The sequence below is a fragment of the Notolepis coatsorum genome, assembly GCF_963971535.1.
Source record: "Notolepis coatsorum genome assembly, chromosome: 12".
NCBI lineage: Eukaryota > Metazoa > Chordata > Actinopteri > Aulopiformes > Paralepididae > Notolepis > Notolepis coatsorum.
In genome coordinates this window covers 26746953-26770690 of record NC_140176.1, presented here as the reverse complement: position 1 = coordinate 26770690, position 23738 = coordinate 26746953, and the positions used below count along the sequence as shown (strand labels likewise).

Below are 23738 nucleotides of genomic sequence, written 5' to 3'. Positions count from 1 at the left end.
CAAGCAGTAGTCTGACCAGTTTGTTTTGAGATGTTTGTAATTTTGTTTTTAGCGCCTTTGAGGTGCTTTGGTACCATGAGGTGCAAGCATAGTCGTAGTACCCCTGAATGAGTGCTCCTGCCAGAGTCTTCAGGGTGTTCTTGTTTACCAGAGAGGAGATCCGGTACAAGAATCGAGTTCGTTGGTTGACTTTTTTTATTACATTGGATGCCATTTTGTCACAGGAGAGATTAGCCTCTAGGATGGACCCCAGGTAGGTAATTTCATCTTTCCTTGTGACAATATTGTCACCCACTGTAACTGAGAAGCCGTCGGTCTTGCTGAGTTTGTTATTTGAACCGAAGAGAATGGACTCTGTTTTGCCCATGTGTAATGATAGTTTGTTATCAGCGAGCCATATGCAGATTCTGCCTAGTTCCGAGCTGAGGGTTTTTTCAACCTGTAACTTGTTCTTGTCAGAGACCAGCAGGGCTGAGTCGTCCGCAAACAGGAACAAGTTGCAGTCACAAGCTGACGACATGTCATTTGCATAAATTAGGAACAGTAGCGGTCCTAGTATGCTTCCTTGTGGAACACCACAGCTCACTGTGAGGGGGGGGGATAGGGTACCGTTTACCTCCACCATCTGTTCCCTCCCCTCAAGGTAGGATTGCATCCAGCTCACTGATAGACTATCAAAACCAATTGCTTTTAGCTTGTCAATCAGAATGGAGTGATTGACCGTGTCAAAGGCCTTTTGTAGGTCCAGCATGACCATGCCGCAGTATTTGCCTGCGTCCACCTCTTGTTTGATGTGGTCATTCAAATAGAGAAGGCATGTGTCAGTGGAGTGGGATGTTCTGAAGCCAGATTGGAATTCGTAGATTAGATTTTTTTCCGCTAGGTACTTTTCGACCTGTTCGTAGACTATTTTTTCCATGACTTTCGAGATGGAGGTGAGAATAGAAACAGGGCGGTAGTTGCCTGGGTCTAATTTGCTGCCCTTTTTGTGCAGAGGGGTCACCCTCGCAATTTTGAAGTCCTTGGGGACGTGTCCCTGTTTTATGGAGAGGTTTATTATGTGTGTGATGATTGGTGTGATGGCGGCTGCTGAGTCTCTGAGGAATTTGGAGGGGATGTTGTCATGGCCAGTGGCCTTGTTAGGTTGGAGGGCGCTCAGTTTATTGAGTACCTCATCTGTTGTTACCATTTCCAGCTTGAAGTCGTCCTTGCGGACCCCTAGGTTTTTGTAGAAAGCTACTATGTGTTCTACCCCATAAAGCCCTGAGTGGGAGGGTAGTTTGTTTACCAGTGTTGTGGCTATGTTTGTGAAGAAAATGTTTAAGTAATTGGCTACATCCAGCTTGTCTGTGATGAGCGTGTTGTCAGTTTTTATGTTTATGTTTGAGAATCTGGTTTTAAGTTTTTTACTGCATCCTAGTTGATTATTGAGTGCTGCCAAGCGACGTACTGAGGCCTCCGAAACCACAGCCCCGGTCCCGTACTGAGGCCTCCGAAACCACAGCCCCGGTCCCGTACTGAGGCCTCCGAAACCACAGCCCCGGTCCCGTACTGAGGCCTCCGAAACCACAGTCCCGGTCCCGTACTGAGGCCTCCGAAACCACAGCCCCGGTCCCGTACTGAGGCCTCCGAAACCACAGCCCCGGTCCCGTACTGAGGCCTACGAAACCACAGCCCCGGTCCCGTACTGAGGCCTCCGAAACCACAGTCCCGGTCCCGTACTGAGGCCTCCGAAACCACAGCCCCGGTCCCGTACTGAGGCCTCCGAAACCACAGCCCCGGTCCTGAAACCACAGCCCCGGTCCCGTGCCAATTGGCCATCCTGTTCTTTGCATGAGACATGCTACGGGCATCTCCCATTGGCTCCGAGAAAAATATTGGTTAAAAGCTAAAGCAGATTAAGCTGACCCCCCCCCCCCCCATCTCCTTGGTCAGGACCAGTGGGAAAGCCCTGTTCATTTATTTTTCCACTGGGATATTGCGAAAAAAAGGTGATGTGGAATGGAATCTAAAGCGAGCGCTTAATCTATTGTGACATTGTAAATTTTCTGAAATATCTGGTATTATATATATATAGTCCTTGTGTCTTGGAGCTGTTGCGAAACTGCAATTTTATCGAAGGAATGTCTTTTTGGGTGATGGCGGCGTATATGGTTTAAAGTTACGTTGTCATATATGTAGGGTGGTATTGTTTACTGTATTCTGCCTTTGGGTATTGGTATTGTAAATTCTCCATTTATGTTTCATAACTCAAGCCTCCAGAGATATCAAGCATCCATGTTTTGTTGATCAATGAAGTTCAGTCCGCCTTCACATTGCCTAGGAAAGTGAGCTTTTAACGGCGCCCACAATGTTCGCTTGTGCTGCTCGATCTGAGGATATCCCAGTGTATTTTTTACCTTAAATACAGAGTATTTTTCTCAGAAAATCATTGGCTTGACGGACCCTTGATGCTGTTCCATCAGAGAGAACAAAGTTTCTGTTGAATGCAAGTGACTTATTTATTCATTATGGAGCCAAGGCGAAATAGTTGCTGCGTCACAGTATGAGAGGTCAACATGGTGCAAAAGAATAAACCTGTGTGTTTTCAGATGCAGCCTGAGGATCAATGCATCTTGTTTCATAGGACCTGTTTGTTCTGACGCAGGCATCCTGGGATGGTCTGACATGGGTTGTTATCATTACATGTTGTGATTTGTACATTTTGATCTTTCTCCTTTTTTTTTTTATCCCTGTATGAATAGCACTTCAGTGATATCTCTGAATGCTTTGTGGGTTCATTTTGACAGCTATGGCGAGAGATTATCATTTTACGATATTATGATTCTCATCGCGAATGTCTCATTGATGCTGTGTAGTATTTGTGTCGCTGACTTCAGTTCAGTTTAGTTCAGTTTCAGTTTATTCACAAATCGGTTAAAATACAAGTACAGTCAATATAAGACATAATGCAGATATGGTGAAATGGGACACCCTGATGAGTCATCTGAAACTTGAGAATAGGGGCCCAGACACTAAGCAGATAGTATGTAACCCTTTCACTACCACACTACCAAATGGTTAACCCCAGGGTTAGAAATTAAAATTTTTTTTCAAGGGCTTTTTTTGCCCCCCTTAATTGATTTTCGGGGGCTTTTTTTTGTATTTCGGGGGCACTGAATTTTTATGATAAACGGTAGGGGTGGGACGGTTCACAAAATGGAAGGTTTGGTTCATATCACGAATTTGGGGTCACGGTTTTCAGTTCGATATACGTTAATTTTTATTAAAAAAAATTTAACACTCAAATCTAAAAGTCAAGATAGACTGCGCTCACAAATTATAACACTGGGTGCTGAAATCCCGTCGAGTATAATAGAAAAAGAAAGCAATACGCTTGGACCAGCACTCACAGATTTTGGTATATTTAATGGCAGCCTGAAACAAACATGTTTCGGAACATAATCGTTCCGAAACATGTTTGTTTCAGGCTGCAATTAAATATACCAAAATCTGTGAGTGCTGGTCCAAGCGTATTGCTTTCTTTTTCTATAACACTCAAATCTAAACATGTTTCTCATTTATTAAAAATAAAATAAAAGGTTTACAGTGTTTACAGCCTTAAATAATGTTTGGCACACAAAGACCGAACTGACTGAAAAATATAGGCTACATTTGTCAAAGTATTAATTTAGTGCAAACAAACAATATGCTCAGCCAGCACTAGACTTTCCTTTCTTTAATTAATATAAACACACAAAAACAATGTCAACCATGTTTAAATTCCCTGCTTGTCAGTTCTTAATGGAAAGATTCGTTTTCTGCTTGAAATTATTATGTTTCTGTCTACATATATTTAGACTAACATTATTTAAATATTGAGTGCAACTGTGGTGGATTACGTAATTCGGTGAGTTGGAACTATCTATGGGTTGGCGCCGGGTCCCCACGGACATTTTAGCGTGTGGCACCGCCACCTTCAGCTCCGGTCACGTTAGGAGCAGTTCATAACGTCAACAAGCAGCGCGAAAGCGGCAATAGTCCCGGTTGGAGTTAGTAAAACACAGTTGTATGTTAGCCTTCTTGGATGTTGAATAAACGCCTATCATTGTCTTTAAACACCCCGCCTCTCAGACTCCCATTTCCTCCTCTGCTACAGTAGCTAGTAGCTACGGTGTTAGCTGTTGTTGTGAAGGGCTAGCTAGCTAACAGCTACAAACATTGTACAAACTGCTAACGCTATGGCAAGATGTGTGTAGGCCTATGTAATGTTAATGGCTATGTTTTTAAAGTCGTAATGAAGATTGATTTATATTGTGCGTGCCATTTTTACACAAACTGACTAGCACCTGGCTGCTGCTGCAGCCAGTGCAGAACACCGGCTCCGCCAAATGATTTTTTTTTATTTGCGCGTCATCTGAACCGTATACGATACACAGACGCTCCATTACCGGATAAATATATATATATATATAATTAGTAAACTGTCGGGGGCATTAAGTGCCCCCCTTAACTGATTTTCGAGGGCATTTTATCCATTTTCAAGGGCATTATGCCCCAAGCCCCCGTTAATTTCGAACCCTGGTTAACCCTTTCACTGCCACACGACAACCCTTTCACAAGATGGGACCGTCTGTAGTGTGGTAGTGAAAGGCCTTCTGTAGTGTGGTAGTGAAAGGGTTAACCTTCTGTTGTGTGGTCGTGAAAGGGTTAAAATAATATTGTTGTCTAGATTTGAAAAAAGTGCATGTATTATATAGTACACAAGACTATAACAAGTTAGAGCGGCCGGGTAGTGCAGCGGACTAAGTGCCTGTCTACCACCGCAGAGACACTGGTATCGAATCCAGCTGTCAGCGGTGCCTCCGGCTTGGCCGGTCGTCATACTGACACAATTGGCAGAGTCAGCGGGTGGGAAGCCGGTGGGGTGGTATTCTGGTCGTTGTAAACAGCGACTCAGGTCGGTCAGGGCGCCTGCACAGCGAGGAAGGGATCTGGGTGAGGTAGTGTGCCCTCCCACGCGTTACACTCGCCCAATGAGAGTCCTCGCTGCCAGGTGAAAAGAGGCTGCTGGCTGTCTCCTATGTATCGGAGGAAGCATGTGATAGACTTCAGGGCTCCCTAGACAGGCAAGTAGGGGGCAAATGTGTGCAACGACCAGGAAGGGGAGGGGGGAATTGGCATGACTAAATTGGGATGGGAGGAAAATACAAGAAAAATAGGAGGAGAAAAAAAAAGTGGATAAAAAAAAAACAAGACTATAACAAGTTGTACTAAATGGTCCTAAGACATTTATTTATTCCATCAGTCTAAAAATGTAATACAATATGAAATTGGTAAGATACAATAAATAGCCGCTCAAGCTTACACATATTTTAGTAGCAACTGCTGCCCTAAGCGCTTTTTGAGCTAATGGCATTTGTATTGTGTTACCCATGGACCTCTACAAACCACACTAAAGCTTTACATTCTTACCCTTTTATAAAATACTTTTTATATGTACTGTATCTAAGGGAAGGTAAGTCGGAATTAGGTCACAAAGTCTGTTGTTGAGCCTATATACATCATTATACAAGTGTTGTGAAAGATATTACATTCAGTAAGCTTGTCCTTTTGTTGACTCTCTCTATCCTCTCCTTTTTCTCTTACACATCTCATCTTTCCCCTCTTCTCATCCCTCTCTCTTCTCTCCATTACCCTGCATTTTCCCCCATTGTATCTGCATCGTTGACTCTTTTCCGTCTATCTACTGTCCATCCCCTGTCCTTTCTCCTCTCCTCTTCCTCGCTGAACCCCACACAACCCCCCGACACCCTTCTCCTCTCACCCCATCCCCTCCTCTTTCTACCCCTCATCCTTTGCCCTCTCCTCCTCCCCTCACCCCATCTCTTTTCTTCTTCCTCTCCTCTTGACCCTCTCGTCCCATCTCCTCTGCTCTAATCACCTCTCTCACCTCTCCCCATCTCGCCTCCCTCTCTTCTCACCTTTTCTTCTTCCTCTCCTCCTCCTCACCCTCTCGGCTCTCGCCCCATCTCCTCTCTGCTCTAATCTTAGCTTAGCATTGTATTGTATTTTATCTTAGTACTTTTGATCATGTCTATTTTATTATCTATTCTATTTTATTATTCTATTTTATTATCTGTATTTTTCCGCACAATCGAGGCCACCTTCATTTCACTACATGTCTCGTGTATATATGTGACGAATAAATCTCTTGAATCTAATCACCTCTCTTCTGTTACCCTCTCTCCTCTCCCCCTTTCACCTCCTGCCCTCCGGCTCTCATCTTCTCTCACCTTCCCTCTTTCCCCCCCTCTCTCTTTTCTCTCCTCTCAAACCCCCACCCCCATACAGAGCCCTCAGATGGGGACCTTCATGGGGGTCTACCTGCCCTGCCTCCAGAACATCCTAGGAGTTATTCTCTTCCTGCGTCTCACATGGATCGTGGGGACGGGCGGCATCGTGGAGTCCTTGGCCATCGTTGGCATGTGCTGCACCTGCGTGAGTCCCTCCCTTTTATAGATGTACTATTATATTGTGTCTTGTACCATGTAGGCCTGTCCCCGACTAAGGATTTGTATAGTCGACTTTGATTGGCCAAAACTTGCCGATAGTCGACTGGTATGCAAAATAAATCAAATATATATATAATATTTTTCTTTTTTTGTATCATTCCATTTGGGCTGTGGGGGGTGCTTAATGTCTGAAGGAGTCGACTGAAGGCTTCTTGTCCTCTGCGAAAGCATGCAATGGTCCACCGATGGATACATCTTGATATTTGTCTAGTCTAGTCTCTAGTGTGTTCATTAGATGGGTGAACTCCTCTTTCAGTGCCTCTGTGCCTGTTTTCTTAGGCAGTTAGCCTCTGGTATGCGCGCCATCAGCGTTAGCCACGCTTCTAGGCCTCTTTGTTTTTGGAAAGATTTTTTTCTTTTTGGCATTCGACTAAGAGGATGGCAGTCGACTACGGCTCCTTTCGATCGATTTGTCGACTATTCGACTAGTCGAGGTCAGCCCTAGTACCATGTAACTAAATACATTCTTAGTCGACTAATAGTCATGGGATTCATCGACTAATCGGTTAGTTGATTTAATTGACAAATCGGTAAAACCTTCGTTTTACACATACTGTATGATAATGCAGAAGGATCTCTGTGAATCCAGTGTCGCCAGTGCGAGCAAAATATGCACAATACTAAACAACACTATACAATATGTGCAATTGTGCACACACACACACAAGTGCATACGCAGAACACACACATGCAATTGCAAATTATTCATAAATACACCAATCTATTTTGAGTTGCAATGTTCGTATGTGATCTAATCTAATCTAATGGGCTTTCCAAACTACCGCTATCAAACTAGGGTTGAGCTGAGTACCTGCTTGCCAGACCAGCAGCAACTAAGTAGTAGCACACATTCAGAGCATGAAATATGTGTTTCCATTTCAATAATCTGAACATTTCAGTCCAATGAATGACCTCCATTCCGAGGATAAACAATGTTCTGCAGTAATAAATGTTATAGAGAACACATTCTGTCTGATTGTGATAGGGGGACTGTGTTGTTTATCCCCACTAACTCAGAACTGTAGCCTATATCTGGAAAAGCCAGATACCGTTGCTCCTTCATGCAAAGAGGTCAAGCCTCCGTAACCATGGAGACATTAAAACTATTAATCCTGCACTCGTGTTTGCTGCTGTCTGTGGTTCTGATCAGCCTCGTGCAGACGCTCCCAACCGATGAGCAAAGCAAAGTGTTTCTAAGCAGACAACAACTGTTGTGATTGGAGGATCAAGAAAAGAGGGTGGGGCTTGAGATGGGACAATTATAGGATGAGGATGAGTCTGTGTCGTCATAGAAACGTTTGAAAATGGCTTCCCTTGGGAGACAGATTGTGCTGCAAGAAGTAGCATCGTCTCCCAGTGCTGAATGATGGAGCTGTGACCTTCTTGTGACTTCTTATAGTTCTAGGTTGGGGAAACACACCTGTCAATTCAGTTCTTTAAGGAGGTGGATTTTCTTCCATATTCAAAAAGATGTCATACAGTACATGTTCTTCCTGTGCCCCAGGAGAGTTCAGTCTGTATTTGTAAACATGCAGCGCTCTCTCCTAAAGCTAGAAATCAAGATTTCTATGGAGAGAGAGCTTCAATCTCTTTAAATGATAAATGGCTGTATTTATATAGCACTTTTATCCAAAGCGCTTTACAATTTGTTCCTCACATTCTACCCATTCACTCACACATTCACACACCAACGGTGGAGGCAACTATGCCAACCTGCTCATCAGGAGCAATTAGGGGTTAAGTGTCTTGCTCAAGGACACTTCGACACGGTACCCGGGAGGAGCGGGAATCGAACCCCGGAACCTCTGGATTACCAGATGACGCTCTACCTCCCGAGCCACTGGAGGCAAATAAAAGCCATTGTCGGTGTCTAATCTAATGATGGTGTTCCAGGGGTCTTAAAGAAACACGCCAACATTATGGGAAATGCTCTTACCGTCTTCTCCAGAGTCAGACAAGAAGATTGATACCAATTTCCTGTGCATTCAGTAGAAAGCTATCCAACTGAAGCGGATACAGACCATCATTGGTCAAAAACACCTCTCCTGGAGTTTTAAGCTAAGCTAGTGGTCTGTATCCACTTCCATTAATTTGTGCTAAGCTAGGTGTATTTTTAGTCGACAGTGGAAAATTGGCAGTTTAGGCTGTCCTGGTTGTGTTGGGAAGTTCGTTTCACCATTGTGGAGCAAAGACCAAAAATAGCCGGCTTCTCTTTGATTACCCCCGGAGCTCAGATAGGAGTGGGCCTGAGGCGCCCAGAAGATGTAGAGCGGATGGGTCTTGAGGGTGTGTAGTTAGAGACCATTGACCAGAGGTACTGTAGGAGGGAGCCATTCTCCTTGCTGCACGGTATGCCAGGTCAAAGATCTTGAAACTGTTTTATGCGGCAATGGGAAGCCAGTGCAGTAACAAGAAGTGGGGTAATATGGGCTGATTTTTGTAGGTTGGAGATCAAGTGGGCCGCTGTGTTCTGTATGAGTTGAAGTGGCTTTGTGGCGGCAGTCTGTAGACCAGCTATCAGTGCATTGCAGTAGTCGAGACGAGACATGACTGTTGATTGCAGGAGGAGTTGAGTGTCTTCTTTCAGGAAGGGGCGGATCCTTCTGACGTTGCTCAGGAAGAATCAGCAGGTTCTGATTGTTGCAGCGATGTGAGCGGAGAACTTCAGCCGGTCATCAAGAACTACACCTAGGTTCTTGGCGGTCAGGGATGAAAGAGGATTTGGCCGGCAGGTGAAGTAACTCTGTTTTGCTTAGGTTCAGTTTGAGGTGGTTGGTCGTCATCCAGGCAGAAATGTCGGACAGTCAGGCCAAGATCCGCTCAAAGACTTGAATATCTGAGGGAGGAAAGGAGAGGAAGAGTTGAGTGTCATCGGCATAGCAATGATATGAGACGGCACGAGACGTGATAATGTTACCCAGAGATTTGGTGTAGAGAGAGAAGAGGAGGAGTCCAAGGAACGAGCCTTGGGGGACACCCGTGTGTAGCGGGTGACAGGGTACCTCTCCATGATACTTGGTAGGAGCGTTGTCAAGGTAGGATGACAGTCATGCCACCGCAGAGCCTACAATTCCCATTCCTGCTAGGGATGCGAGGAGCAGGATCTGATGGTGGACTGTGTTGGAAGGTCCAGGAGAATTAGGACAGAGGAGAGGCTCTTGCCTCTGGGACGGCTATGAGGGCCATAATGTCAGCGTGTTCCTTTAACCAGTGTGTTATCTGGGTGGAGATGTGATGATTGATTGATTGAAAACTTTATTAACAGATTGCTGCAGAATGGGTACAATACAGTATGGCTCAATACAAACAACTGCTAAGAGGATGCAGACCAGAAAAAGACTTTCGTCTTGTTTACATCAGGGTCCTCCATGTGTGGTGCGAGTGGCAGATTGACAGAACCAGTGAGAGTGAGCGTCCCAGTTGAGTTGCTGACCACTGATCCATCCTATATTTAGCTGCCGCAGGGATTTCTACTTAAACCACCCGCCCAGCGCCTAATGGTACCTCCCAGATTGACACCTAATCCTCACTCAGCCGAGTGCTGGATACACTCACACTAACACACACTCTCTCTCTCTCTCTCTCTACCTCTTTCTCTCTCTAGCTCTCCCTCTCTAGCTCTCTAGCTCTCCCTTTCTCTCTAGCTCTCTAGTTCTCCCTCTCTCTCTCTACCCCCCTGCCCCCTCTCGCTCTTGTCAAGCAGCAATATTTGCCAATCCTAGACAATGGCAGACAATGGCTTAACAGAAGGATGATCAGGGGTCAGTCTTATTGGATCCTTCCTGTCCTGTAGTGGAAGAAATCCTCTCCACTGGAATAAAGGGAATACGGTCTGTTGCCGTTCTGTTGACGGCTGATCACAGGTCAGCTGTTGGACTCATACGATGTTAACATTCACTGTGGGCCACATACAAAACAACTTCTTGTTTTAGTAACCATCAGTTCCAAGGTTACAAACAGGCAAAATGTACCAATAATTACAGAAAATCATCCTTTTCCCAAAAAAAATTCTGTTTAGCTTTTTCTTTGACTGGATTGAAGATATATTTATTGGATTAAAGATGTATTATTTGACTGAGTGGATTGAAGAGTTTTCACTCTGAAAATTATTGTCTGCGCCTTTGAAACAAGGACGAACAAGTACTGTATGAGTTTACATGACCTTTGAGGCTAGCACTTTGTGGGTGAATATGATGAGTAATGATGTACTCAGACAAAAATAGACGTAGTGAACAAGGTTACAACCCAGGAGAATTGACTTGAGAGACCCGGCGAGACCCTGGCCAGGTGGGGGTCTCGTAAACTGGGCTCCATGAGCAGGGGTGCGTTGCGGATTTCAAAGCTGGTTGCACTGTGCTTTAATGACGCCACGTGCACGCGTGTTCCCGCGCATGCGCATAAATGTTCCCTCGCATTCGCACTAAAGACGATGCCTAATTGTCTCTACGAATGGAATGTAACACATTTCATTCACAAGTTTTGTGTGAATGTATCTGAGAACGTATTTGAACACACCTGACGACCTGCACTATTGTTATGCAAAGTAGCCAGGTGGGTACGAGTTGGGCGCATCAGTCGAGTGCAGCGCATTCCTGTGTGCACGCGTGTGCACATCCGTGCATGTGCGGCGCACATGCTTCTGCTCACAGAGCCGGTTGCACTGCGTGCAACCCCGTCCCATGAGCAACGCACCCCTGTCCATGAGACAGGGGAAACGCTGATCTATATAGTCATCGAAGGTGTGTGTGTGTCCAGGTGAGAGGGACAATAGACCGATCTCAAACCCTGCCCTCTTTTCTTGATCCTCCAATCACAACTGTCGCTTACCTGTTTGTCCGAGGTAAGCGACAGTTGTGATTGGAGGATCAAGAAAAGAGGGCAGGGTTTGAGATAGGTCTACTATTGGATTGGGGAGTCAAGGAAGGGGGGGGGGGGGAAAAACATGGTTTGGGGGCTGGGGAGGGTTGAAGGTGAGAGACAAAAGTTGAATGGATGGGGGAGGGTAGACAGAACTTGAGTATTGGAGAATAATTATGCTGTCTCTGGTAGGTGTGTGGGGGGATAACAAATGGGAGGGAGGGGGACATACAATTCTACAACTTCCTGCATCTTCCTAGCTGAGGAACCAATATGGCAGCTGTGTGAATAAGGCGACTGAGACCATAATTATCTTAGTAGATCCGGGCCTTAACTGTTAATTCAGTCTGAGACTTCTCGACTGTCCCACTAAGGGGTCATTTGATTTGCAGGCAGGGTTTAAAAAAATGAAATGACAGATATTTGACATTCGGTTGCTACACGTTAAGATCAGATAAGGAGATTCTCCTCAGTTCAACAAGGTCACAAGTCATGGCAAAGATAAGCAGTCGGCACAGCAACACGCACACACACAGACACATGCACACAGACACATGCACACACACATGCACACAGACACATGCACACACACACACATGCACACACACACACACACACACACAGTACAGCATTTTTGAGATGGGATGATGATAATACATTTAAATGTATTGCATCTATCTAGAAACTCATGAATGAACTCATTGTTATTTGGCTGTTTACTAGAGTGAGAGTTGTGTCAGTAGGTTTTGTCACAGTCAGGAGAGCTACAGTACAACCTGGGGAATGAAAGATAGAAGACAAACAAAGGCCCCCATTGAGCCGGAGATACACTCATGAGAGACACCCAAGGTCCCATGCTAGCTTAATACACACACACACACACACACACACACACACACACACACACACACACACACACACACACACACACACACACACACACCACCTCCTAATAGACAGTCTCCTCACCACCGCATGTATATATTCCCTCCCCGCCGTATGTATATTTCCCTCCCACCCACCCACCCCCTCCTAATGTACAGTCCCCTCCCCATCATATGTATATACTCTGTCAGGATCTAGGGGTAACAGTACTGTATATTTGAATACCGTTATGTCACAAATGTATCAGTACTAAATACCTATATGTCCCTATGCCATAAATGTCATGTATGTTGTGTATGTCATAAATGTCTATATGAATTGAAAATGGGGGCCCTGATGGAAACAAGACAAACGTCTTTCTCAGGTCTGCATCCCCTTAACAATTGTATGTATTGAGCCGTACTGTATTGTACCCATTCTGCAATCTGTTAAATAAAGTTTTCATTCATTCATTCATTCATTCATTCACATACACACATACACACACACACACACACACACACACACACACACACACACACACACACACACACACACACACACACACACACACACACACACACACACAGTTTAGTTTCCATGTTGTCATCACCATAGATCATTGTGTTATTTTGTGCAGGTTGAATGGCTGTTTGCTACTGAATAACACACAAGGGCTTCCCAATCATGGTCAATTAATTGGTTGGTTTGGTTCATTTGCCCAGCTGTGATATATTGGTTTGGTTATATGTTCTCATATGGTTGTTGTTGTTGTTGGGCTGTTCTGATATGGTTGTTGTTGTTGTTGGGCTGTTCTGATATGGTTGTTGTTGTTGTTGGGCTGTTCTGATATGGTGTTGTTGTTGTTGGGATGTTCTGATATGATAGATAGATAGATAGATAGATACTTCTCGCAGCTCATGCAGTATACAGACATTGACAGTTCTCATTCAGTTGTTTCACTTTATGTCTGCATCATGAATTAAAAATAAGCACATGATAAAATTCAATTAAATCATATCTATCAATGGTTGTTGTTGTTGTTGTTGGGCTGTTCTGATGTTGTTGTTGTTGTTGTCGGGGTAACAGGTACAAACGAAGACAGAATGGTTAAAAATTAGGGATGTCTGATATTATCGGCCGATATCGGCATTAAAATGTGATATCGGAAAATATCTGTATCGGTTTTCAAAAAATAAAAAAAATATTTTTTACATTTCTATAGAAATGATGTCCGACATTATCGGCCTACCGATATTATCGGCCGATATCCGCATTAAAATGTGATATCGGTTGATATCGGTATCGTAAATTAAGAGTTGGACAATATCGGTATATCGGTATCGGTAAAAAAGCCAATATCGAGCATCCCTATTAAAAATGTCGAGTTACCAAGCTCTTGATTTTGAACCCATGATAAATATCAGCTCTACCTGGGATTATAAAAGAGCAGCGGAGCAGAGACTGGCAGGTGGGGGAATCACTACTGGTGTGAACAACCAGGCTACTGCTCTACTGCTGGTGTGAACAGCCAGGCTACTGCTCTACTGCTGGTGTGAACAACCAGGCTACTGCTCTACTGCTGGTGTGAACAACCAAGCTACTGCTCTACTGCTGGTGTGAACAACCAGGCTACTGCTCTACTGCTGGTGTGAACAACCAGGCTACTGCTCTACTGCTGGTGTGAACAACCAGACTACTGCTGTACTGCTGGTGTGAACAACCAGAGTATTGCTCTACTGCTGGTGTGAACAACCAGACTACTGCTCTACTGCTGGTGTGAACAACCAGACTACTGTTCTACTGCTGGTGTGAACAACCAGACTACTGTTTTACTGCTGGTGTGAACAACCAGACTACTGTTCTACTGCTGGTGTGAACAACCAGACTACTGCTCTACTGCTGGTGTGAACAACCAGGCTACTGCTCTACTGCTGGTGTGAACAACCAGGCTACTGCTCTACTGCTGGTGTGAACAACCAGGCTACTGCTCTACTGCTGGTGTGAACAACCAGGCTACTGCTCTACTGCTGGTGTGAACAACCAGACTACTGCTCTACTGCTGGTGTGAACAACCAGGCTACTGCTGTACTGCTGGTGTGATCAACCAGGCTACTGCTCTACTGCTGGTGTGAACAACCAGACTACTGCTGTACTGCTGGTGTGAACAACCAGACTACCGCTCTACTGCTGGTGTGAACAACCAGACTACTGCTGTACTGCTGGTGTGAACAACCAGACTACCGCTCTACTGCTGGTGTGAACAACCAGACTACTGCTGTACTGCTGGTGTGAACAGCCAGGCTACTGCTCTACTGCTGGTGTGAACAGCCAGGCGTACTGCTTGCACGAGAAATTATGTTCATGGTGCTTTGACTGCGGTGTGTTTCTGGCCTTATTCACTCAGCAGAGTCTTCATCCAGCCGTTGCAGGTTAGAGGTTCAGTAGAAGATATGGGCTTTTCTCCAGATGTTCTGTCCCGTGGCCTGAAAGCAGGCAAGAAGAGAAGGACACAAGGTTTATTTTGATCTTGGGCTCTCATCTCTCTCTCATCTCCTCTTTACTGTCGTCCTCTCTTCTGTCATTTCTCTCTCTCCTTTACTCTCCTCTTTTCTCTCATCTCTTCTTTGTCTTCCTTCTTCTGGAATTGCTCCCCCCCCCCCCCCCCTCGGCACGGGATTGTGGCTGCCAGCTGTTCCCAAATAGTTAGGATGGTTTAGTTAGGATGGGTTAAATGTTCCTAAATAGATAGAATGGGTTAACTGCAGAGGACTAATTATTGGTACATGCAAAAATGTACTTAGTAAAATAAAGAAATTGTAAATGCCTCTTTCCATCCCCTGTACTCTTATCATCAAGTCACCCCCCCCTCTCTCTGACTCTCTCTCTTTATCTCTACGTATCTACATCTCGTATTCAGTCCTTGTTGTAAAGCAGGAGTATTATTAGGTAACAAGCCGGATGCAGAGAATCTTCTTGAAACCTGTCTAAATGGCCCAGGCTGATCCTATCCATTACCAAGCCCCAAGATTGACCACATAATCCTCTCTTAAGGAGTCATTTCACTGCTGCGTGTAGGATTAACCCCTTGTGGTTTTGCTCTGTGACTTCATTAGGCTTATGGTTTTGATAATGTTGCCTTTGCTGAACCTCGTCTAATGCGTTTGCGCCTTTCTCTGCCCTCTCTCTCTCTACAGACCATGTTGACCGCTATATCCATGAGTGCCATTGCTACTAATGGCGTAGTGCCAGGTAAGACGGCTTTAGTACTAATACTTCACATACACACAGTACACATGTGCTCTCTTTAAGACTTTTCTTTTGGCTCCTCCGAATGATTATTCAACCATTTGGTGTGTTCCAAACTAAAACAAAATTAGTTTGTAGCATTGTTGTTCAAAAGAGAGACCGGCTCTATCGTCTGTATGGTGAATGTACCGTTAGCGCATTAATGTCATGCCAAAATCACTGGACAAACCTCAGACAAGGAACCATATATAACTCTGTATAAAGGTTTCAGAGGAACAATGTTTTAAAACGTTTACCATCTTTGTATATTTGCAAGAAAGATGTACAGTAGAGCCTCATATTGTGTGTTGTCGCCCCTCCCCCCCCCCCAGCCGGAGGCGCCTACTACATGATCTCCAGGTCTCTGGGTCCAGAGTTTGGTGGAGCTGTGGGCCTCTGCTTCTACCTCGGAACCACCTTTGCAGGCTCCATGTACATACTGGGTACTATAGAGATTCTACTGGTAAGCAGCATTGTATCTGGCCTATCAAGGGTTTGCTGCAGCTTCAGAGCACTACATTTTTTTGCTGCATATTCTTTACCAGACGCTTGGCGTGTTAGAGGAAAACGTTTCTACATTCACTCAGTTTCCGTGAAATGGCTTTGTGTCATTTCCTTTACAATTCCACATGGACACTTAGGGGCGGAGCTAGCTGCAGGCTGGCTGGTTTAAAAATGAGGAAAGCGAATGATGCTAAAATGCCATTTTAGAGAAACTGATGGACAAGTAAACTCTTTTCCACATTGAATAAAGGAAAAAGAACCAACCAAAGTGAAAGGTGTAAATATCCCTTTAACAGTGAGCAGCGCGTGGCTTGTGCGGCTGGTGTCCATGTCAGTCGGGTACAGATGTGGGTTTGCTGGTGATCCCTATGATCCACATTCACGAGTGATCATGCTTAATTTCCGCATTGCTGTCAAAGAAATGTTGTCGATGTCCAGGCCTCTTTTTCTAAAGACCTCGTTTCTTCCCACTTCCCTTTTAAGACCTACATCGTGCCTAAGGCGGCCATCTTTTATGCTGATAGAAAGGAGGACGAGGTGGAGGCCTTGCTGAACAACATGCGTGTCTACGGCACCTGCTGCCTGGCGCTCATGTCCCTGGTGGTGTTCGTAGGGGTGAAGTACGTCAACAAGCTGGCGCTGGTCTTCCTGGCTTGTGTCATCCTCTCCATCCTGGCCATCTACGCCGGGGTGATCAAGACCGCCTTCGAGCCGCCTGACTTCCCGTGAGTCCATTTTGTCACCGGCCAGTTGTTTCGCCCGCCGCTTGTAAGATTGTTTGAGTAGAGTCAGCAGTCTGCGTTGCCATGTCTTTTCCAGTGGATGTCGTTATTGGCTGCTCAAGAGGTCGTCGCACGTAGGAGTTTTGATGACTGAAACCCAGTGGTAAATAATTCTGATCATTTAGATTCTGATCTCTAATTGAATCTACCTCTCCGTCCGCGCGTCAGTATTTGCCTGCTGGGGAACCGCACGCTGCAGAACCACAACTTTGACACGTGCCAGAAGACGGTGGAGGTGGACAACGTGACGGTGACCACCAAGCTGTGGAGCTTGTTCTGCGACGGACCGTTGCTCAACGCCACCTGCAACGAGTACTTTGACCTGAACAACGTGACTCTGATCCAGGGCATCCCTGGCCTGACCAGTGGAGTCATCTCAGGTCAGAGCAGGCACACTAGCACACACACATGCATACACACACACACACGCATACGCATACACACACACACACACACACACGCATACACGCACGCACACACACACACACACACGCATACACGCACGCACACACACACACACACACACACATGCATACACGCACGCACACATACACACATACACTCGCATTCTAAAAACACATGTACCAACTCACTCAACTCTCAATGGGCAAACTGCAAATGCAATGGTGATTGTTTTTGTATGTTTTTTTGTGTGTGGACCCCAGGAAGACTAGCTGGTTGCTATCGCACCAGCTAAATCAAATCAAACTGTATTTTCACATTATAGATGTAAACACCCTGTTGGACACTAGATTACATAGATACATTGCAGTATACAGTATACGCTATGTTAATAAACCATACTAGTCAGTGGTTTAACTAATAAGGGTTGGAAGAGTAGATATGGAATATATACAGTTATAGATACATGTAAGAGAGAGAGAGAGAGAGAGAGAGAGAGAGAAACCAGTTTATAAAAAATATTAAAAATGTTTATCAGCAACGCCGAGCTTCAAACCATTGCGTTTCTCTGTCCGAAACCCTCGTACAACTGTGAGTACCATTGAAATTTCTCTGCGATACTTGTACAACGAGCGTTTCGCGGAGGACCAGTTCTTCAGAGTTAATTATGGGATTTTCCAATGGAGGAGCAAGGGACTGTGGATTCACTCGGTGCATCACAGTCACGAAAGGGGCTAAGAATGACCATGATTCTAAATCACGATGGACAAACACTATTGTGTCTTCAGTGCACTATGCAACTTTGGAGGAGTCAGAGAAGAGAAAAAAGTTATAAGATATACAGTATGTACATTACTGGGTAACAATTTGAATAACAATTCTAATTTGAACACAGTTGAAGCTATAAGCCTACCTGAAAAGACCCGTTTCAGGACCTGCAACTTTAATTGTTTACAAACATATTCCAGGCTTGTTTGGTTCACCGTGCCTCAAAAAGATGTACGATGAATTAGTGTTGTCACGATACTGGAATTTCGAACTTCGATAAGATACCTTGAAAAGTATCGATATTCGATACCATTTTCGATACCACTGGGAAAAAGGTTCAATCGTAAAATGTAAAAAAATATATATATATATATTTTTTTTTTTTATAGATTTTGCTTTTGTTGCTGGTTGATTCTCCTCAGCTTCTCTCTGGTACTATAAGAGAAGATAAATATAACACTTTTAAAACCCTAGTTTGTTTATCTTTAGATCACACATTTAAAAATAACTGTTCATCTCACTTCAATAATTTTTATTGCAGAACATGGTATTTTCTCAAGCAGACAGATGTAAACACTGTAATCTGTGTTGCATGTACCTGACAAACTGAACTGTTTGTATTACAGTCATATTCCAACTTAACTGAATGCACGTGTGTGTGTGTGTGTGTGTGTGTGTGTGTGTGTGTGTGTGTGTGTGTGTGTGTGTGTGTGTGTGTGTGTGTGTGTGTGTGTGTGTGTGTGTGTGTGTGGACTACTGTACTATTACAGGTATTGAAATGAACAATGCAACTTCCTTATACAAAAAAAAATAAACTTTTTTTAATGAATAATTAAATATCGATATTTCGGGAAATGAGTATTGAAACCGTTTTAAATATTCAGAATCGATATGTATCGATTTTTCGACATTTTTGACAACACTACGATGAATAGTTTTGTAAACTAATTGCAGGCTCTGCAAATACAACCAAATCCCCCTCCCCCAAATCAGATGTGAACCCAGGATATCTGTCCAGTGTGACAGTAATAATAACCTTTGTGTTATGCTTGTTAGAATTATGCTTGTTATGTTGTGTTTGTTTAAACCTTCCTGTCTTATCGCTCTTCAGGCAACATGTGGTCAGACTATGGTCCCTTGGGGATGCTGGTAGAAAACACGCATGCGTCGTCGGATCCAGCGACGGATTCCTCCCAGGATATCTACATGCCCTATGTGGCCAATGACATCACCACGTTCTTCACGCTGATGGTCGGAATCTACTTCCCCTCTGTCACCGGTAAGACGCGAGTTGACCTGTTTCAGACATGTTTTATCTGTTATGAACATTAGTATATACCATATATATATATTTATTTATTCTTACCGTATATACCGGTATATATTTTTTTTACAGTATATCTGTACATATCCCTTACCTACTCTTACTAGTTATGCTGCCGGCCAGTATGACTACCATATTTATTGCCTTTATACTTGTATCACTGAACTCTGTACATACATCTGATTAGCACTACACTCCGTAGTACTAATTTATATATTTTATATCCAGTTTAATCACCTGTACATTGTATATTACTATTGCACTTTACTGTTACATTTGCACTCTGGTTGGATGCCAAACTTCTTTTTGTTGAACCACAGAAAAGTAATTTCCTGTAGAGTAATCATTATAAAGAAAATACACCCACAGAGCCATTTAACACAAAAGGATGACCCTCATGCATTGCAAATTTGCATCAAATTCAACAGAGTGATGCACAAAATAACTTAAAAGAAAATAATAATTTCAAACAATGAATAAAGTGTACATGAAATAATAGGGGAAAGAAAACGTTAGGAACTTGTTACATTCACCCACACAAGGGCTGAGTAATCACACACACCCCCCCTCTCTCTCACACACACACTCTCCCAGCTCTTTCTCTCTTGCCCCTTCCTCATCTCTCTCACCCCCCTCTCTCTCTATATATCTCACACACACACTTCAGAAACAAACATAGTATCAATGAGAGCATCAACAATACACCTGAGTGAAGTCTAGTAAAAAAAATACGTGTTAATACCGCGTTAACTTTGACAGCCTTAATATATATATATATATATATAGGTCTTGGGAATGTCACTCTAGTTGAAACAGATGAGCACACTCTCTTGCTTCCGGTATGCACAGCAACTCCTAGACGGACTGAAGTGAGCTCTCTTCACACAAAAGATTCAAGTATAATTGTCACATACAATACTGTAGCACACCAGTGAAATGCAAGAAATACAATATAAAACATTACAACATTACAATTCCACTCGGTCAATGTACAGATAATCTGGCCCTGATAAATGTCGTGGCTGGGAGGAAGGCATGACTTGTTACAACCTGGACAATATCAGTATTGTCCTTATCCCACTGCTAAATCTCAGCGTGGTGGTTAAAGACTTTGTCTATTCCTCGCTGACTCTTGTTCTCTGCTCTGACCTTCCTCTCCAGGTATCATGGCTGGCTCCAACAGGTCAGGTGATCTGCGTGATGCTCAGAAGTCCATCCCCATTGGAACCATTCTCGCCATCGCCACCACCTCCTTCATCTGTATCCTGAAACATGTCGCTACACCGATATTCCTGAAAACCTATAGGCACAGGGCCAGAGCCCTCTTATCCAGAAAGCGTTGTGTTCTTCCAGATGAGATGATAGAATTATTGGACTAGGATGGGTCATTGTGGTCGTTATACTGTTTGAAAACCGGGAGACGTAAGAAGCAGTGTTGCCTCCCAATGCTGAAGCTCCATGAGAAAGTTGTGGCAGAGTCCCATCCTCGTCATATCAGTGTAGATTAAATATTACATAGATATTATCTACTTCATATACTTTAATGTTGCCAAGCAACAGTATAATTCCAGCTTGTAAGCAGAGCTTCGGTTGCTATTGGTTAACAACAAACAAACAAACAAACAAACAAACAAACAAACAATAAAACAAATAGTTATATAAACTGAAAACTAACGCCATTCTAACCCAGGTTGTCTCATCAATGATACATATTTCTATTTAGCTCTTATTGGAAAAAGTAGTAAGTCAAGTCAAGTTAAGTGTTCCTTTATTAATCCCCTTTGGGAAATTCAGATGACTTAGCAGCAGCAGGGGGAGGGGAGGTACAGGCAGGAAAAAGAATAATAATAGAAATTATGATGATGATAATAATAGAATAGAACATAATAATAATAATAATAATGGAATGGCAATGCACTGTAGACAATGTATACTCTATCAATAATAGTATACATGTTATACATAGTAATAGCACACTGCTCTAGAGTCTGTGCAGTGTTTAGTAGTTAAGAGTCAGACAGTCCTAACGGTTTTCAAGTTAAATAAACCAATTGCAGGGTCTAGGACGGTCTACTGAAAGTGTTATCTTTCTTATACTATGGGTTAGACCCAAAATGCAAACCTGCAAACCTGTTTCAGTTGAATCCTCACAAATACAATTATATTATGACTCTAATAAGCCAGGGGCAAAGCTAAAATGTTCTACCTATGTAGGTTAAGAATGGCCTAGAGGTAAAGCCTGACTAGTAAACGAAAGGTCCTGGTTCGATCCCCGGTACTGAAAGGAGGATATAGTCCAGTTGTGAGGTAGGAAGTAGGAACTGGATGGTGGCTGGTATTACATCTACAATACCCTTCAAGTCTTCAAGTGACCTTGAGCAAGGCACTGAACCTCAAAACTGCTCCAGGGGACCCTGCACTCTAACCTCTTTGAATAAATGTGTGGGGGACTGTGTCTATGTACAAGTTGGAGGGATATGCGAAAAGACACATTTCCATTGCCTTGTGTAGACTGACAGTTAATCTTCAAATAGTTCTTCTATAGTTATAGATGGACTTCTCCAGCCAGTATTCTCTGTTTTGAAGCTGATTTCCTTAACTGCATCACCCAGACGTCACCTCTGTGGTTCTGTTTGGTGCCTGCATTGAGGGTGTGGTACTACGAGACAAGTAAGAGCTATCTCACCTCTATATAAAAAGTAGTATATATATATATGACGGTTCATGAGATATGAAAGGGGGTGGGGCGTATTTCAATGGACAATTGTTCACAGATCAGGGAAATATTCCAGAATCCATGTCACTGGCCTGCTCTCAGCCCATGAGTGACGTCTCATCCAAATTGGCCATGTAGTTTGCGAGATTACAGTAGCTGCGGACAGAAAGATAGACGGGTAGAGATAATGAATGCAGTTATTAAAGATTTGTACAATGTCCTCCGTGCATTTTTGGATGAATCCACAGACCGCTTCTGTGTATCCATCTATGTTCTCTGGCTCCTCAAACACACTCCAGTCTCTGCATGCAAAGCAGGCCTCTGATATCCTTCAGTTCCTAATCATCATCATCATCAACCTTTTATTTAAAATTCTCTAAAATCAATTGAGGGTGGCCCTCATTTACAATGATTACACAGTGGAAAAAATACAAACATACAAGATCAGCAAGCAAACGGTTCAAATAGAAATATGACCATACTGTACAAACAAAAAGCTAAATCAGTTAAAAGGCAGGTAATGGACGGTGCAAACTTAAAGCGTCCAAGAGGTATACAAATATTACGTTGTAGGTCACTTTTGTAAGAGATTCCATGAGTGCTGCACTAAAACTAAAAGCAGTCTTTCCATGATCAGTCTTGGCAGGAGTTACTTGAAGAACCAGCCAATGGAATTCTGGAGAAAATAACATTCATTGTCTACACAAAAAAAGAAATAGGTTCCAATTGGGCACTTGTACAAGGAAGCTGCTTACACCACAAAAACTAAATCTTTGAATCCATATTGGTTGGTTTTCCTCTCATTCCTAAATAAGGGACTTCTCCACAATGTGTGATTGTTTGAGCAAGTATCAGGCCACCCTTGAACACTGAAGTGCTTACGAAGGTTAAATTTTTTTAAACATGATTGAAATTCCTACTGTAAATTCTTACTGTAAATTCCTCATTCCTAATATACGGCACCTTTTCTCCACAACATATTAACGTTTGATGGAAATTAAGTCAAATAATCTTATCCTAAAGATAAGGGAATCCAGGGCCCTCGTTTATCAGTGCTGCATAGTAACAGAAATGTTTGTGAATCATGCATGTGATCATTTCTAAGCAAAGTGTGAGATTTACCAATATGAACGTTTGCTTGAGCAACCAAAACCCCCGGACCCTCTTCTCCACTGTTAAGAAACTCCTCCAACCCCTGGACAACACACTCTCCTCCCCTGACCTCTGCAACTAATTTCTCCACTCTTTTAATAACAAAATCTCCCAAATCAACAACTCACTGACCGCTCACATCACCAACTCTCCCACCCTCGCCCCCCACTATCATTTCCCCCCTACCCCTCAGCATTGTTGCGTCATTGAAAAGGGATATACAAATAAAAATCTATTATTATTAAAATAGAGACATGAGTGTAATTGTTGTCAACCCCTATAAATAGCACTTGGAATAGGTCTTTCGGAATGAATGCAGCATGGCTTATCTTGCATTATTAGAAGACTTGGCACAAGGTGCGCTCCGTGGGGAGCGTGTTTTCAGAGATAGGGCAGATCTATTTATGAAGGAGAAGCACTAATTGTTACGTGTGTTTAAATTGCACACTTTGTGCACACTTGCACCTAACTTGTGTGGAATGATACTCTATGTATATTCACATTCTACAATGATCCATAGTTTTATA

At 43.5% G+C, this 23738-nt stretch overlaps 1 protein-coding gene across 3 annotated transcripts in view; it reads left to right on the top strand.

Annotated features, from left to right (window-relative positions):
* Positions 1–23738, top strand: part of slc12a7b (solute carrier family 12 member 7b) — a 132781-nt gene that overhangs the window by 63240 nt on the left and 45803 nt on the right. For all 3 annotated transcript variants that reach the window (XM_084326624.1, XM_084326623.1, XM_084326622.1), the window contains exons 4-11: positions 6334–6480; positions 15473–15527; positions 15896–16026; positions 16551–16792; positions 17018–17229; positions 19131–19298; positions 20505–20603; positions 21956–22013. In XM_084326624.1, coding sequence (XP_084182750.1) covers positions 6334–6480; positions 15473–15527; positions 15896–16026; positions 16551–16792; positions 17018–17229; positions 19131–19298; positions 20505–20603; positions 21956–22013 — 1112 coding nt within the window. The remainder of the gene's footprint in view (positions 1–6333; positions 6481–15472; positions 15528–15895; positions 16027–16550; positions 16793–17017; positions 17230–19130; positions 19299–20504; positions 20604–21955; positions 22014–23738) is intronic.